This window comes from Mauremys reevesii, linkage group 1 (genome assembly GCF_016161935.1).
Source record: "Mauremys reevesii isolate NIE-2019 linkage group 1, ASM1616193v1, whole genome shotgun sequence".
NCBI lineage: Eukaryota > Metazoa > Chordata > Testudines > Geoemydidae > Mauremys > Mauremys reevesii.
The window spans coordinates 79,893,164-79,910,201 of NC_052623.1; the positions used below are offsets into that span (position 1 = coordinate 79,893,164).

Sequence of the window (17,038 nt, forward strand, 5' to 3'; positions counted from 1 at the left end):
TTCATCCATAAATGGGGTGTAGTATTCCAAGAAGCCATAGTCTGACTGAAAAGTACAGCATTTTATAATCCTTCTCAGAATTTAGCTGTCAAACATACAGGGGCGGCTCTAGGTATTTTGCCACCCCAAGCACAGCAGGCAGGCTGAGCGCCCCCCGTGTCTTGCTGCCCCAGGCACGTGCTTGGCATGCTGGTGCCTGGAGCCACCCCTGCAAACACACATAAGTGAAGCATAAACTAAAGCTGTCCCAGATGTCTCTAAAGTAAGCTATATGGTGTGTGCTCAAAGATTTGAGGGTTAAAATGGTAAGAACAGAGATGAGTGGAGGCACTCTAATGAGGAAAGAGGAAAGTCTAGCCAAAGGGGATGTAGAATAGATAAATCATCCTTCCAATGATGACTGGACTTCAAGTCCATAGGCATGAAAAGATGAAAGCAAGTTATGGGGTATGTGTGACACAGAGGCCCACTGGTGGTTCACTATGCTATGTCAGCAACTCTTGCAAGGCTTGATATACTCAATACACTTAACACACTGTTGTCATGATATATACCCAAAAGGTGGCATGTAATTTATCACTGAAAAACTAATAACTCACTGATCATTAATATTCTTGTGTGCTGTATGTATGGGATGTGCACAAAGAGTTACAGATGTGTTAGAATTACTGGCTTAAAATGTGTTTGGCAAAAACTGAATAAGCCCAATCTGCCCTAGAAAAAAGATGCATATGTGCTAGTTTGATCAACCTGGTTGTCAAGCAGACACAATGAAGGTACATTTACATAAAAGGTAATAAAACCATCAACCTAGCAAGTGAGGGAGTTTATTGTATATACTATTAATATATTATAAAAGGGTAACATCTTTTATAAAAGCCTGTGACACTCTGGTGATAAATATCATTGTAAAATGTACACATTGACATCATATGAGGAATTATGATACTCACTGCTACCATGCTTTAAAGTCTGTGACCAAACACAGGGAGAAACAGGCTTCCCCCCAGACAGGAAGGAAAGGAGCTCTCTACCTGTCTCAAATATAAAGTGAACATTATGGAATCAAAAAACAATGGAAGTCTCATTTACATATGAATCAGCAGATGGGAAGTCCACAGGAAGGGAAAAAGATAAAGAGGTCATCCTGCCTCTTGATACTGGGTCAATTAATTCTAAGAGATATAAGGGGTGTGATGGGGTCTGCTTACCCCGCACTATCCCAGACAGTGTTAAGCCCATATTATTGACAGTGGAAGTCCCACCTTCCTAGTTAGACTGGGCATGCTCCAAATGCTCTGGAGGCTGCAGGGAAAGGACCTGTCTGGGAAGCTCCTGCGGAGGCCCACCCACAGCTCCTGACAGCGCTGAAAATCAGAGCCACCCTGGGCCCACCAGCACCCCGATGACTACAGGAGCCATCGGAGGCGACCAACCCCACTGACCACAGAGAACCTGACATCTCATGGGAGACCCCAACACAGACTCTAGTAGGAAGTGACCCAGGGAAGGTGACAGAGTGGTACCTCCCACCTGGGAAACCTCAGTGTGTTTTGGTAGGACCCCCACGCTGAGTCAGTGGCAAGCCGCTACGCCACAGTTAGGGCCCTGGGTTGGGGCCCAGTGGAGTCAGGTAGGCTCAGGCCCCACTGGGGCCACAACACCCCTTAGTGGGTGCCCCGACTTTATAGACTCTGGCTGCTAGGCCATGCTGCCCCGCACTGAAGAGTGGCTCTGTAGGACTCTGGCTGCTAGGCCCTGCTGCCCTGCACCAAGGGCTGCTTTATAGACTGTGACCAATAGCCCATGCTGCCTTGACCGTAGGGGCGTGGACCGTCACAAGGGGAAAGAGAGCACCATTTTGGCACATTTTACCTAGGAAAGGGAAACCAGCACCTTGTACTTCTGTGAAAGGTCCTGACTGAGAGAAAGTTAGCCATGGCTGGAAAGAAGAAAGACTGGTAAGAAATCTACCTTGAATCAAGACTAGATTGTTGAGTTAGGTCTCAGACACTGGAAAGCATATTTTACTTTTATTTGCTTCTACCCATTTTTATCTTTATCCCTTGTACTTGAATTCACTTAACAACTCTCTCTTCTTGTCAATAAACTTGTTTTCCTTTTAATCTAAACCAATACAGTACTATGTTTGAATTGAAGCAATTGTTACTTATATAATTAATAAGCTGTGATTTTGTCTCCTTAAAAAGTAATGAAGCTTATTGATCCCTGAGTGTTTCCAGAGAGGGCTGGACACTTCAGGGCAGATAGTGTAGGGGAAATTTGGGACTGGGGGTGTGTTGGGTTCCCCTGCTAATAGTAACCAAGGCTGATGGAGACCAGGGTGCTGTTGTGTTGTGGCAATCTACCAGAGACAGACTTCTGAACCAGGGTGCACAGCACACAGACATTTAAGCACTGTGTGTTTGTCTGCTGGCTGTTTGTTGTCCAGGCTGTGAGCCACAACAGCAGAGCATTTAAGGCACCTAAGATTAAAGGGTAGGTGGTGACAAAACCCCTTACTGCTCTGGGTTGAACCTCAAAACAGTAGGATCACGGTGATCGTGGTGTTTAGGATTAGACATGTAGTATTCAATGGGATGCAAACATTCTATTGAGATATCCACATTCAGAAATGCTCAAAAACTATGTTGAATAGGCAAGAGAAGAATGCACACATTACTATAATGATGACACAAGCACCCCTGCTTTTGCTCCCCACACCATCCACCACCTTATATGTGCACAAGTACACTCCCATTACACAATATGCCAGCAGTAGTGTGGTTGAGGGTAAATGCAGGTAACCAGTTTACCCACTTTTCATTTGGGGAATATGGAGTTTAGTTTAAGTGATTTTACCCTTTTTTTAAAACCACTACACCACTACATGCCAGTGGTTGTAGAAGAAAAATACAATCAGATGGTCTTTCTGAAAAGAGAGAGTCCAGCAAGAAGACTGTTGCAATAGTCCAAGCAAGAAATAATTAAGGAATTAATCAAATGTTAATTAGAGAAGGAACTGTTTACTGTTACTCTAGTTTGAGATTTTTAAAATGTTGACTATTTTAAGTCTACAAGAGCGAATGATCAAATTGTTATGGACTATAAAAGCCATGCTGCAGGCAAAAAGTCCCAGCCAGGAGCGTAATATAACCAGGAGTCTTGGGTGAAGGACATTCAGTGTGTGTGTGTGTGTGTGTGTGTGTGTGTGTGTAAAGCAAAAAGGATTGTTAACCTCTTCCTTTCTGATATTTATTTTCCAGTTTGGAAGGAACTGTTGGAAACGGGTAAAAAGGGACAAGGGAAGAGTTCCCGTTGTGAAGAAATGGGTATTTAAAGATTGATTTCCTAGTATTCCAGGCATACTATTTAACATACACTACTTTCTGTAGTTAAATGCAACAGTTTCAAAATCATGTTTCAAAGTATTAATCTGATTACAAATAGAAAGTGAGTTCATTTGTTGAAGTCAGGATAGAATTTTGACCAAAGTAATTTACACTGCAACAATTCATTTCATATTCAGAAGAGCAGGAAGCAACCTTAGCTCATCCCTTGACCATACTGTTTGACCATATCACACTATTTGGAAATAAGCAAGTAACTTTTATGCATCCCCAGAAAAAAACAAAAAACACAAATTAACACACACAAACAAAGACAAAAACCAAAACCAAAAACACCCAATAACCAAACCAAAGCTGCCTAGCCATCTTGTGAACTCCCACTCCTGGGCATCTTTTAGGTACCTACATTTGAAAATCTACTCCCAAAGTGCTTAATAATTCACTTTTGAAAATTCTGACTTTTTTGGCTTTTCTTCCTGGTTTGGGACAATATTGTTTTCCACAAAATCTCAGCAATTTTCACTCAAATTAAATGCCACAGTATTTCATTTTGTGAACACAAGCACATTCCTGCAGCTGGCATGTTTCAGTGTTTCTGAAATGAAATATGCTCCCCAGGCTCCCAGGGAGCCCAAAAGGTGGGCTTCTGAGAGGCTGGATAGATGTTCAAGGAAGCTGGGTAAACACCAGGCAATTTTCCAACCTGCTTGATTTCCATTGAAAGTTTTGACAAAATGTCATGCTCCCATCAGAATGTTTCAATTTCAATAAATCAGCATTTTCTGGGAGAAAAATTATGCATCAGAAAATTTCTGACCAGCTCTACTATTAACCATTATTAGTATGAAACCTCACTATAGCATTTTTAAATTAAATCTCTGATACAAAATAGGAAGATGATATGTGTGGCATTGAGGGGTAGGGTGGGAATCAAACATAGTGATGAGCTTTTATATTGTTTCTTATTTAACAGGAAAATGTATCAACATAATATCCTGAATGATCATTTGTAGTTATGAAAATTAAGGTCCAGCATTTAAGCACATGCTTAATCACTAGAGTAATCCCCATTTATGCTTTTCTGTGCACAAAGAGAAGCCATGTGTTTACAGACTGAATAACTTATTTTAGATTGTGACACTGATCAACAAGGAAGAACTAAATTAAAGTCTCTGTGAGGAGTGGGGTGTGAGAACAAAATTTTGGTTGTTCCTGCAACATAGTCAGAATTCTTAGGAAATTAAAAGTTCAGTGTATAGAAAATAGACTTCACTCTGACAACTCATCTGCTTAAAATTAAGCGTGTGCTTAGGTCCTTTGCTGGATTAGGAACAATGAGCCCAACTGTATGAAGTACTGTAAACCTCTTGAAAAATGCTGAGTGACTTCAACTCCCATTTCATACTATGGGAGTTGAAAGTGTTCTGCACCTCACATGTGATGAATACAGCTATGAAACTGACACCTTTGGTTTATGTGCACTTAACCTTTAAATATCTAAGAATTCTGATTGTGTTGCAGGGACAGCAGCCATGTTGTTCACACACATTATGCTTCTCATCGAAAATTTACTTCTGTTCTTATTAAAATAAATATTATTCATACTGAAAATATATATTTGACACATCGTCCAAGGGCAAGAGGGGAGAGAACAAGGCCCTAGACAGAGCTCTCTCTCCAATAAGACTAACAACAATGTAGAAATTTGCTGTATTTGAAACCTATATGCTGCTTTTGGTTTTGGATTGCCTGATTTTTACTAACTTTTTTGCTTCTTTTCCCTCATTTATTTCCCCCCATAGATATTTTTAGTAACATTCCCCCCCTCCCCCGCACACACACACACACGTTCTCTCCCATTTGGCTTTTGCATTACAAGCATGTAACAAATTTCTCACTGAAGACCAAGTAGAATAGAAAACACAAATGGCCCGATGTATCCATGTATGGAGAGGAGCCTATGCCTTTGAAAGTGGGATTTCTGCTTCTTTGGGATACTACCCATTTCATAGCAGTTCCTCCAGAAGGGCTCAATGGTAGCTGAAAGAGAAGGGGCAAGGGGAAGAAGGGAGAGTATGAGGGAGACAGCTGTGTTCCTCCAGATTCTCCTTTTCCAAACCATTGAGCATTAGGATCAAATGTTAAAAACAGCACTATATTTTACCGACTTGCACTGCTTTTCATTCTCTTCTTTGGAACCACGCCAACCCCTAAGGGGTATCCCATAACAGTACAATACATGTAAGCTCTTGGAAGCATGTCTTCAACAGAAGGCATGCTGCCATGGATGGGAAAAGTTGGTGGGATTTAGTGTCAAGGTGGCTAGAAGGGCCATCTATGCCAATGCACCCCAGCTCCTATGGCTCCTCCAGAATTCATGGCCGAAGAACGGTTGAAATTCCATCTTCCTTCATGACAGTGTCTCCCATCTTTGCGACAGAAGAATGGGAAGAACGGAACGACTGTCAGTTCACAGAGTTCCTTTCCCCTATTGAGCTGTTGTCCAGTAGGAGAGAATGGAGTTTATAAAAACAAACTGATAAACTAGAGTTTATTGACATTTTCCCTCCATTTATAATAACAAATATATTATAATGAAAATTGAACATTCAGTGACTGAGACCTAAATTAGTAATGAATTGATGAATCTTTAGGTGCAGCATGGCATAATTTAAAAACAAAGTAAAAATGTATCATGTCACTATAGGGAAAACATGAAAGCAGAAATGGTCAACAGAGGGGTTATCACTTGGTGAATGTAATGTTTAATAGATATAAGATACTGAGAATGAGAATTTCTTGGTATTATCTCAGTGTAAGAATGCTTTTATCTTTTGAAGACAATTTTTGGAATCATTTCATTTTCTGCCATTATTGTTTGGCTGGTTGATATTTATGACCAATTAACAAAATATATTGTCTTTGGATTACCACTTCTATATTCTCTAAGTGTCCATGTAGCCAACTCTGATTCCCTACTCATTGGGTTGGTATAATATAATCATTTTAGTGATAAATATCCAGTCACAAGTACAATGTTTCTGAAGTTTGGGAAAAAAAGTTTAAAAATAATAAAAAACAACCCTGTTCTTTAACTTTTCAACAACCTTTGAAGATCTGCAGTGTTTTCCAAGTTTTCCCCTGTTTTTTCCCCCACTGTTTCCATTATGATATTCTAACAGTGCTGTAGATCATATGAGAAATTATTTAGGTCTTGTAGTTAAGAAAATTAGCTAGAGAAAAGTCAATTCACCTATTTCCATATTTTTTTCATATCTGAAATTACCTTTTGGTTTCATAAAAAGTAAACACACTTGAATCTTGAAAGTATGCATTCATTAATCCTTTCTATAGACTTGAAGTCAGAAACATTCATAAGGAATCATTATTTATTTGGTTGGCCCTCCAAAAATGTTACATTTTTACAAGTAAAAATGTAATGTAAAACACCACAGCTAAGGGATTACAAATTACTTATTATTCACAATAAAACTGATTTTGTAAAGATGCATAAATGTGACTCTGTAGTTCATGTATCAAGTAATCAGACATGTATAGGATAAAGATTTCCGTGAGTTAGAGGATCATTTATGTACACAGAAAAATACACATACTTGTATGTGCACATTTGCATATTTATCATGATTGCAAAGTCAGCCATGATAATGTAGCTATATATGCAATTACAATTAAACATACAACTTGGGTCTTGGTTTTGAATATCTGGCCTTCAAAATGTACTTCTAGAGTTTACCATCTAGACAAAGTAACTTAAGATAAAGGCCAACTTATTAGTTACAGCTGGTTTCCTTGCTGGCCTACAGTTCTCACTTGGGCAATTTTCCCATTGCATGAAATTCAATGTTTGCTTACCAGCTTGAAGATCAGGCCCCCTGTCTCCAAGCAGCTGTGCATAAGCTACTCAGATCTCAGAAACGGATTCAAAATAAACACTGAAGTAAATTAGATATATCAGATATGAGTAATCAATTCCGCTGTAACAAAAAACTCCAAAATCAAACCAAATCAAGCAAGTGTAATGACAAAAAAAATCTGATAATGAAATGAATTTCATTTTCATATATTCAGTAGATCATTACAAAGGCTAATATTTGCACTAAATAAGTGCCAGGTTCTTGACCTATAGAACTTACATTCTAAGGCACAGAGGTTTCAATACATATTTTGAAACTTCTGTAATAGTATACGGATATTCACATGCATATAATGCCATCAGCATTAGTGGTCTGAAAACATGTGTGTTATTATATGGTACTTAATAATCATGCAATAGAACAAGTGTGCTTTTTAAAATGAAGAAATGGCTGGAGAAACCAAGCAGCTGCATCAAAAACTTTCCTATTACTTCATTAATAATTTCAATCTAGACCAGAAGGGACCATTATCTCTCTTGAGGTGATAGGTGATCCGGTCTCCATGTAAACCTAATCTCATGAGCCAGATGTTCTTAATTGAAGCAAACCGTGCAAAATTAAATTACTACAGATAGGTTTTGGTATTTTAGTAGGCAACATTTTTACTACATTGATTCTGATTAATCTCTAATAATGTTAATGTGATATCAGCCTGTGGGTTGTAGTGTGTATAATTTAAAGTACTGTATGATATACAATCTGTAGCTCTTTTCTAAATGATCATTTTAATCATTAATGCACATGAGAGGGAAGAGAAAAGGCAAAAACAAATATATTGAAGAGATTTTGTTTTGCCTGTTCTCTTCCCTTTCATGTGCATTAATGATTAAAATTATCATTTAAAAAGAACTACAGATTTTATATCATACAGAACATTAAATGTTATTCTTAAATACACTGAAGAATATCATTAAGTATAAAGCTTCCCTATATCCAAAGCAGGCACAATAGAAACCCTTATTAAAATATTTTGAGGCCTGAAGATTCATTTTCACAGTATGAACATTAACCTAATAAAACAGTATGCTACTGTGATTTACAACACATCCTGAACAGTGTCTTAGCAGTTAACTGCATTCACCATTCAGGGTGAGATTCCGATGACCTTATTCTAGTTCAGTACCACACTCCACGAGCAGCCCCACTGGCTTTAGTAGGATCACTTGTGGAGTATGGCACTATTCAATAAGAGTAATGGCAACAGAATTGTTTCTCCAATGCTAGTGAGATACTTTGAAAATAATATATATGACTCACATTAGTATAATTGAAATATACTGAAATTGCTTTACCATGGTGTAGCTGTGAGCCACCTTCATAAGATCTGTGCACCCCTGTGCATCAGCAAATGCTCGTATTCCCAAACAGTTGGATGGATGTAAAAGCTTCATTAGAAAATGGCAGCAAACCTCTACTACTTGTGGGAGTTGAAGGAGGCAGGCAGCTGCCAGAAGGTTTTCAATGGTGTCCTCCTTCAATTCCAAGCAACCTGAAAAAGATATTAAGATACACATTAAGATACAGATTATTTCCTGTGTGTGTGTCTACATAAGAAAACAATTGCCCAATGGGATTTTAGCAAACAAGTCAGTAATAAATAAATGCTAAACTGCTGTATGATGGTCAGATGACAACCTTAACATCAACATTTATTATTGCGGAAGCCTGCCTTGGTGGCATATGGGAATCAGAGTTAACTCTCCATTGGCCATCAACAGCCAATTTGTAGGTAGTACAGAGCTGGATGGTTGCAGATGTGCAGAAGCAAGGTCACACAATGGGAATTTTTAAAATTGTTTCTATACTTAAAATATGCCTATCAGGCAAATCAAACGCTTGTGCTTTGGCTTAGAGTCTTTCAGGCTCTATAGAACCTCAAGTTGGTCAAATGTAATTTTTAGACTAAAAAAAACCACAAAAAAGCGAGTGGGTATTTTTTAGGCCAGGCTGAATGGAGGACAGACGAGGGTATGATATGGAGGACTTATGGAAGGTAATATTTTAACTGTTTTCATGCTCAGTCCTCAAACTCTGAAACTAATGCCATGGAACTATTAAGTCTTCAAGAACACCTTCTAAGTTATATGCAGTCTTAACCTTTAAAGCATCTTGCATTATTAAAATCTGATTTTCAAAATAATAATTATAATATTTTCTAAATATATGTAAGCAGGGTCTGAATGAGCTCTCCTTTGACAGCTACCTGGGGAGGGGAAAAGACTTCAGGAGCAGAATGTATTTACATGAACACACCTACTCTGCCTAGATATCCAGCAGACAGAGCTGTGTTGCCCAAAGTGATCAACTTTGGCTGGTGTTGGGTCACAAATCACTTTAGTACTGAATTCAGGGGTTGTGAAATGTTGTTATCAATGTTGTTATCTTTATTGTATGAGCAAAGGGGGGCAGAACTTTGCTTAGCCTGTCCTGATTTAGGGGTCACCCTCAACTAAAAGGAACTAGCTAAGACAGGGGATTGAATGCCAGACCCAGTGAAAATGTGGGGGAGGGGGAGGGACAGCTGTCAATGCTGGGAGTTGGGCTCTATTGCAGAGCCTCAGGTATGGTTTAACCTGCTCCTCCCCATTGTTTAAAAGACAGAACTAAGTAAGGCTCTGTTAGGAGTCTTTTGTTTTGTTAAATGCTTACTAAAGCTGAAATCACTTGTTGCTGGGAAGACATTTCTGCCCAGCCCGCTTAAGTTCCTCCACTGGTAGCTGACAGTCACTGACAACTGAAAATCACTAAGAGTTGGGGGAAAACCTCAAGAGTCTGACCTACAGAGGTCACAGTATAGAAGCAGGTGGTAGAAGGTGACTGTGTGCACAGCAGCGGCTGGCAGGGCAGCCTGGGGAGCGGAATGGTGGTTGATGGGGTGGCCAGCCAAAGCAAGTGCTCAGATGACGGCACAACTATGATGCCTTCTCCCTGCCCCAGGTGGGAAGTGAACTTGCACATATGCACCCCTGAACCCTGAGTCCTCACTGACCCAGGACAACCACTGTGAGTGGGGTGTGGTGAGGGAGGACAGAGGGTCACAGTAAAGGACATTTTGGTTGCAGAACTCAAGAACATGAATCAGAAGACAATGCTCCATGCACTCTGAGGTGGGTGTCCTGCTCTTGGTTTTATGTTTATGAATCCTGCTTACAGCATTTTCCCTATTCAATGCTGGTGACTTCCTACACTCAGACTCTGTGCTTGTGAGAGGGGAAGTATTGCCTCATAGAGACATCTGGGCCAGTGTGTAATTTTCCCAGGTTACTGGGTGGGGGGCTCAAGCTGGTTCTATGTGATATTGAAGGAACCCCTAGATATTGAATTCAGCCCTGGTTACTGCTGATTCCACCTGGCAGAAGGTTTACACATATAAGTAACAAAAGATGATAGAGTTCAGAGTAATATCAGTGACAAGGATTTGAAATATGGATGGCATAGCCTCCCTTATACAATGCTCATGGTGATGACTTAAACGCCACAATTTATGAAATTACTAAAGACAAGGGGAAGCTGGTCTCCATGGGTGGGTGTCTCAAGGATTTCAGTGGATTTCAGTGTTTCATCACTTAGATACAGTGACACATCTCATAAAATATTATAGATTCATTTAGATAAGAGAAGAAAAGTAAGATTCAGCATGACAAAGGGCTGAAGGAAGTGGAAACTTAGAAAATATTTTTGATTTATTGGACTAAACATCTCTGTATCACAATGTCAAAGCTCCCACTGGCTTCAGTAGTACAGGATTGAGACCCTAGATTATTATATGACTGTAAAGGCCTCGGTTCACTGGCTTCAATGGACAACTCATAATACATGAGTATTTGCAGGAATGGAGTCCAAACCTCCAAATTTTTGAATGTTTGTTCACAGCTATAATTAAAAAAGGCTTAACATGTGAGGACTTCAGGGTAAATTTCACTCAAGTTATAATATACAAGCATGGACTTTTTAGATCATAAAGGTTTTTGAGGTAAAAAGGGCCAGATATTAAAACTGATACAACACTTGACATTAACCAAAAGGTCATAATTTCAATAATTATATTCCATTTTTAGTTATCATTTCACAGGTCATGCTTTATCTTCTAGATTTAGTTATACATCTCAAACACCAATAAGTAGAAAACATGCAATGTTGCATCATCCTAATGAGAGTACCACTACAAAACATTACCTAAATTATAAAGATTACAAATTAGAGGTCATTGGGGAAGAAATAAATAGGAAACTATGGAAATTAATACATGCAAAAGTACAATACTTAAGGTGCTTTCTGAAAAAGCATGCTAAGAAACTAGCACTTTGATTTTACTTTTCCTGTACTCACAAAACTATTAAAATATAAAGCAAAGATTAAAATGCATATTAATCTTGCTGTTTAAAGTAATAGAGTTTCACTATTAGATAACTTCATGTTTTTCCACATCCAAGTTTTGTGTTCACTGTCATACTAGGGAAAACAAAATACAAGCCTTAAATCTATCCCCTATTACTGAACAATTCTGAAAAATTTCTTGGCATCTTAAAATAAAACAGCACTAGAATTATATTTAAAGGAAAACCCACCTCTTTATCTTTTGATATAAAAAACAAAATGCATTACCCATAGCATGGAATGTAAATTTCTGACCTTCTCTCCTTCTTCTCTTTTAAAACAATAAGGGCTTGATATAACAGGGAACTAAAACAATTGTTCTTCACTAGAATTAGTTTAAATGTACCCATCAAAAGCTCTAAATATATGTAAAGATATTAAACAAATTCCAAAATAGGACTAACATCTAAAGACTAAAACCTTTGATCATTACCCCAAATTCAAACAATTTTTCCCTTCATGTGTAAAATAGTTAAAGCTTGGAAAAGTGAGCTCTAGCAGACCCAAGTTGGGAGGTGCATTCCAGGTTGCAGGATCCTCCATCTAGAATGAGCTGACACCAGACCTCTCACAATTAAATTAGAAAACTATCTGCTTGAACACCTCAGCTGTTTCCAATGGTCATGACATCACAGAACGAGAAAGCAGTCAGTGAAATTCAAGGCATTATACTAAAAAAACCTGAACAAATTATTTAGAGCCAACAATTTATTTGATCAATATAGCCATCTTCTATTAAAACTATACATCAATAGGCTTTTTTTAAAAAAATGAATATATTTATTACTCAAACTTATTCAACAAAGGATTTATATGAACATATTTCAGCTAAAGACTGATCATGAGTAACTTGATGCAACTATTGCTTCAAGTAGGTGCTATTCATAATTGCATTTTGTGAATGATCACCTAAGGAATATTGCATTGTTTGTGCTCCCTAACTGGATGACTTCTATACATCAAAACAGTTATCAAGAGACCAACATGAAAACTTACAGTGTGAATGCTCATGCAAATATACATTCACATAAGTATTGGCATATGGACACATATGAATGTAAAACTTCCTTTACACAAGTATTCTAGAGAATGAAATTTTGCTCACATGAATATTTGCAAATACCAAAGCAGCTGAACAAGGAGTCCCATAATTTGAGAGTTTTACCCCTGCTCATTTGCTAGCATCTTCTGACCTCCCAGCAGCAACCTCTGGTCCCATGACCCACAGAAGCCATTCTGTAGTTCTCTATCAGTTCATTCCTCTCCTTCACTCACTTATGAAACATGGATAGAATAAGGAATCAATTGCTGAACAGGGGAGTTATCCTTCTTCTGTTCTACAGTGGAACACTTCCAGATGGGTGCATGGCCCACACCCTCCTCATTTTCTCTAGGTGGAATACAATGCTGATGACTGACTTAAAGACAGGCACATTCTGACTGTCTTCAGGTGTAAAGTTCTGAGCGGCTCAGCCCGCCGCCACTCTGGGGTTTCCACCGCCAGCTCCTGCCAGCCGGGCTCCCACCGCCTGTCCCACTCAGTGCCCGCTGCTGGCCTGGGCTTCCTGTGAGCCCAGCTGGCAGGAGCCGGCGGCCGAAACCCCAGAGCAGCGGTGGGCTGATCTGCTCAGCCCGCCGCCACTCTGGGGTTCCCGCTGCTGGCCCCTTGCCAGCCGGTCCCACTCAGCACCTGCTGCTGGCCTCAATGAAGGAACCCCAGGCTGGCAGTGGGCTGAGACCCCAGCTGGCAGGAGCTGGCAGCTGAAAGCCCAGAGGGGGGCTGGCGGAGACGCTCAGCCCACCCCTGAAACCTCAGAGCTGGGCAGGCTGACCTGTTCAGCCCGCTGCCGCTCTGGGGTTCCGGCTGCTGGCCCCTTACCAGCCGGGATCCCTGCCACAGCCCCACCCACCTTGCTTCCAGCGCAGGCCCCCTGCCAGACAGGGTCCAGGCTTCCGGCTCTGCTCAGCCCTACCAGCCACCAGCTCCACTCACCTCAGCTGCCGATCTGGGGTTCCAGCCGCTGACCTCCTGCTAGCCGGTTATCAACTTATAACTCAGAAGCCTGTGTGCAGCTTAAAGTATTTAAATATGTGCCACCAGACATTGGAAAGCTCAGCAAGGGCAAGGATCACACTAAACTAATAAGATCTGCATTTTAATTTAATTTTAAATAAAGCTTCTGAAACATTTTGAAAACCTTGTTTATTTTACATATAACAGTAGTTTGGTTATATAGTATAGACTTATACAGAGACATTCTAAAAAACGTTAAAATGTATTACCGGCACACGAAGCCTTAAATTACAGTGAATAAATGAAGACTCGGCACACCACTGCTGAAAGGTTACTGACCCCTGTTATATATTATAGACTTAGAGAAAGAGAGCTTCTAAAAACGTTAAAATGTATTACTGGAACACGAAACCTTAAATTAGAGTGAATAAATGAAGACTTGGCACACCAGTTCTGAAAGGTTGCTGACCCCTGGCCTACAGGAATGGGGGAAACTGAGGAATGTGGAACACAGTAGAGGAAAATGTACAGGTTTGGAAAGGCATAAAGAAAGCAATATTAGAAAACCAAAGCCTAAATCTCCTTCTTATACAGTCCCCCTCAATCACTATGCAAAATATATTGAAGCCACTGGCCAAGACCTGGAAGCTTTGTGAAGTGCAAGTCACAATCATCTAAGACAGTGTTTCCCAAACTTGGGACGCCGCTAGTGTAGGGAAAGCCCCTGGTGGGCTGGGCTGGTTTGTTTACCTGCCATGTCCGCAGGTTCTGGCCCATCGCAGCTCCCACTGGCCACGTTTCACTGCTGCAGTGGGGGCTGCGGGAAGCGGTGAGGGCCCAGGGACGTACTGGCCGCCGCTTCCAGCAGCTCCCATTGGCCTGGAGCAATGAACCACAGCCAGTGGGAGCCATGATCGGCCAGACCTGCGGACACGGCAGGTAAACAAACCGGCCTGGCCCGCCAGAGGCTTTCCCTACACAAGCAGTGTCCCAAGTTTGGGAAACACTGCTTTAAGAGAAGGCTTTAGACAGAGTGATTTGAGAGATTCCTTTTGCCATAAAGATGCAATAGTGCTGCAGCCAGGCTTTTTTTGTTAGTGACTATGGCCTTTGTAAAAGAACCCAAAGGCAACATTGAAGATAAATGATATTATTTCAGAACCATTTACTTTGGGAAAGCAGACAAGGAAAGGATGACATCTATCTCCCCCGCCCCTCCTCCTCCCCATTCACGGTAACAACTAAGACCCTTGCAATAGCCGTAAGGGACAACCGGGGCATTAGTGGGATTAAAATAGGCTTGAGTGCGTACAAATTGTTCACAGATGATATATTACTTTACATAACTAATGTGGCCATTCTGCTGCAGCCCCCTAGGATTTTTTTTTTATGGCTTCAAGGTGAACCTATCAAGGAAACAGACAAATGGCTTTAGATACCTGGGGATATGGGTATGCTGAAGTTTGATAGTTCTTCTTAAAAACTAAATTCAGAGATTTCATCTCTGTGCTTAAGAATCTTACGATAAGAGCAAAAAAGTTATATGTGGCTAACTTTAAATGGGGAGCTGCTACTTCCAAATTGCAGATGTGATTGGGGGGGCTCTTATCCTTTTAAAAATGGACTTCAGTTTGCCTTTTGTGCACAAATCTGATTATGGGAAGTGGTGTAACCCTCTATGGCTTTGTTTTTATAAAGTGTTACCTTCAACAGGAGTTACGCACTGCTTAGGAACTTTTTACCATCTGACTAGGTCCCTAAGTACTTTTGTAAAACTAACTTTAATTGACTAAGTCATTTTTTAAAATGGTAGTTAGGATCCTAGTTGCATTTAAAAAATTTGCCCGATGTCAAATGCTTCAGGATGGCCAAAGAGGAAAAGCTGTAAAGAAGCTCAGTAAATACAAACTTTTAACACAAAAAATGATCTGCATTCTTTGATAATTTGATGCTGAAAATGAGACGATCTAAGCACTCAATCAAAATTTCTTAATGGGGCTATTCATTTTTAGTTACTGCTTCCTTTTTTCTCCCACCAGCTTTACAAAATGCAATAAGGCACCTGACCAACAGCTCCAGTCTGGTCAAAAACAAATTAACTGAGGCTCAGAATCTCATTTTGTATTACGTTAATTAAAATGAATAAAAAATGTATGGGAAACAATCAATAGAAAATTTAATGGATTCTAATTACTACTCTAAATTATAGTTCTATTTGTGTCAAATTTTATGTTCATTGATTATGCAGAAATAAAAATGTCAGTCTGTAGGATGCATCCTTATAATGAATATTGATATAATTTGTATTACCTTGCTATACAATGCTTGAGGACTAAGGAATAAGTATTCCCTAGACCCTTCTTTCCTTTGTTAGCCCTATTCTCTGATAACTGTCATCAGTTTTAATACATTTTCTTCTCAAATTCTTACCTTTTTAGGCCATGATCCTGAAAATATCTCTGAGGGAACAGGGGAACTCTTGTGGAGCCCCACTGACTTACATATGGTTCCACCCATATGGAGTCGATTGCAAGATCAGAAATAGAATAAATCCTCTTACTTTTGGGTATGCAAGGATTGCAACTCTTGACCCTTAATATTTTAAATCTTCAGTTTCACTATAATGTAACCAATTATATTATAATTTTTTCAAGAGATTCTGTTCTGGTGAGCTGTTGATGCAATTGAGAGGTAATACAGGACTTCTAGTAAGTCTCTGATTTTCAGATTAAACAGAAAATGGTGTTCATCCATAATTACTCCCTTCCCCAATGTTATACATATCATTTCCTGTAGTCATTTCAACATAAACTCCTGCTTTGAATTTACGTTTTTCATACTAGGAAACTACTTTTTCAAACTGTACTCGATTGGTCATTTCCTTCAGCTGCCATTCAAGACTGTTAAACAAATAAAAAAATTGCTGTGATGCCCATATAAGACCTCAGATTTTTGCCCACCATGCATTACTCAGGGGCACATTCTGGGGAGTGTGTTAGATCCCCAACACCAGTTAGCTAGTATTATAGCATCAGCATCCTGGAATTGTTTTACTACCATGAAATTGTAACTGTTTCTTTTGAATGCTGTCTTTGTTATTATAATCCATGCCTTTGTCAACTCCTGGCCATGAGGAAATGTGCTTTACATAAGGCTATACTTTACATCAATCCAGAAACTTTAGTCAGTGTAGAATGCAGTAATTTGCTTATTGGACTGTGTTTCATTGTGGCAACACATGATCCATGATCTGCACTGGCTGTCTGTTTGCTTCTGGATTGATTTTCATAGAATCATAGAATTGGAAGGGATCTTGAGAAATCATCTAGTCCAGTCTCCTGCACTCAAAGCAGGACTAAGTA

At 39.7% G+C, this 17,038-nt stretch overlaps 1 protein-coding gene across 2 annotated transcripts in view; it reads right to left on the reverse strand.

Annotated features, from left to right (window-relative positions):
* The window catches only part of KLHL1 (kelch like family member 1), a 408,883-nt gene that overhangs the window by 209,613 nt on the left and 182,232 nt on the right, over positions 1–17,038 (reverse strand). For both annotated transcript variants that reach the window (XM_039487597.1, XM_039487589.1), the window contains one exon: positions 8,578–8,774. In XM_039487597.1, the coding sequence (XP_039343531.1) occupies positions 8,578–8,774 (197 nt within the window). The remainder of the gene's footprint in view (positions 1–8,577; positions 8,775–17,038) is intronic.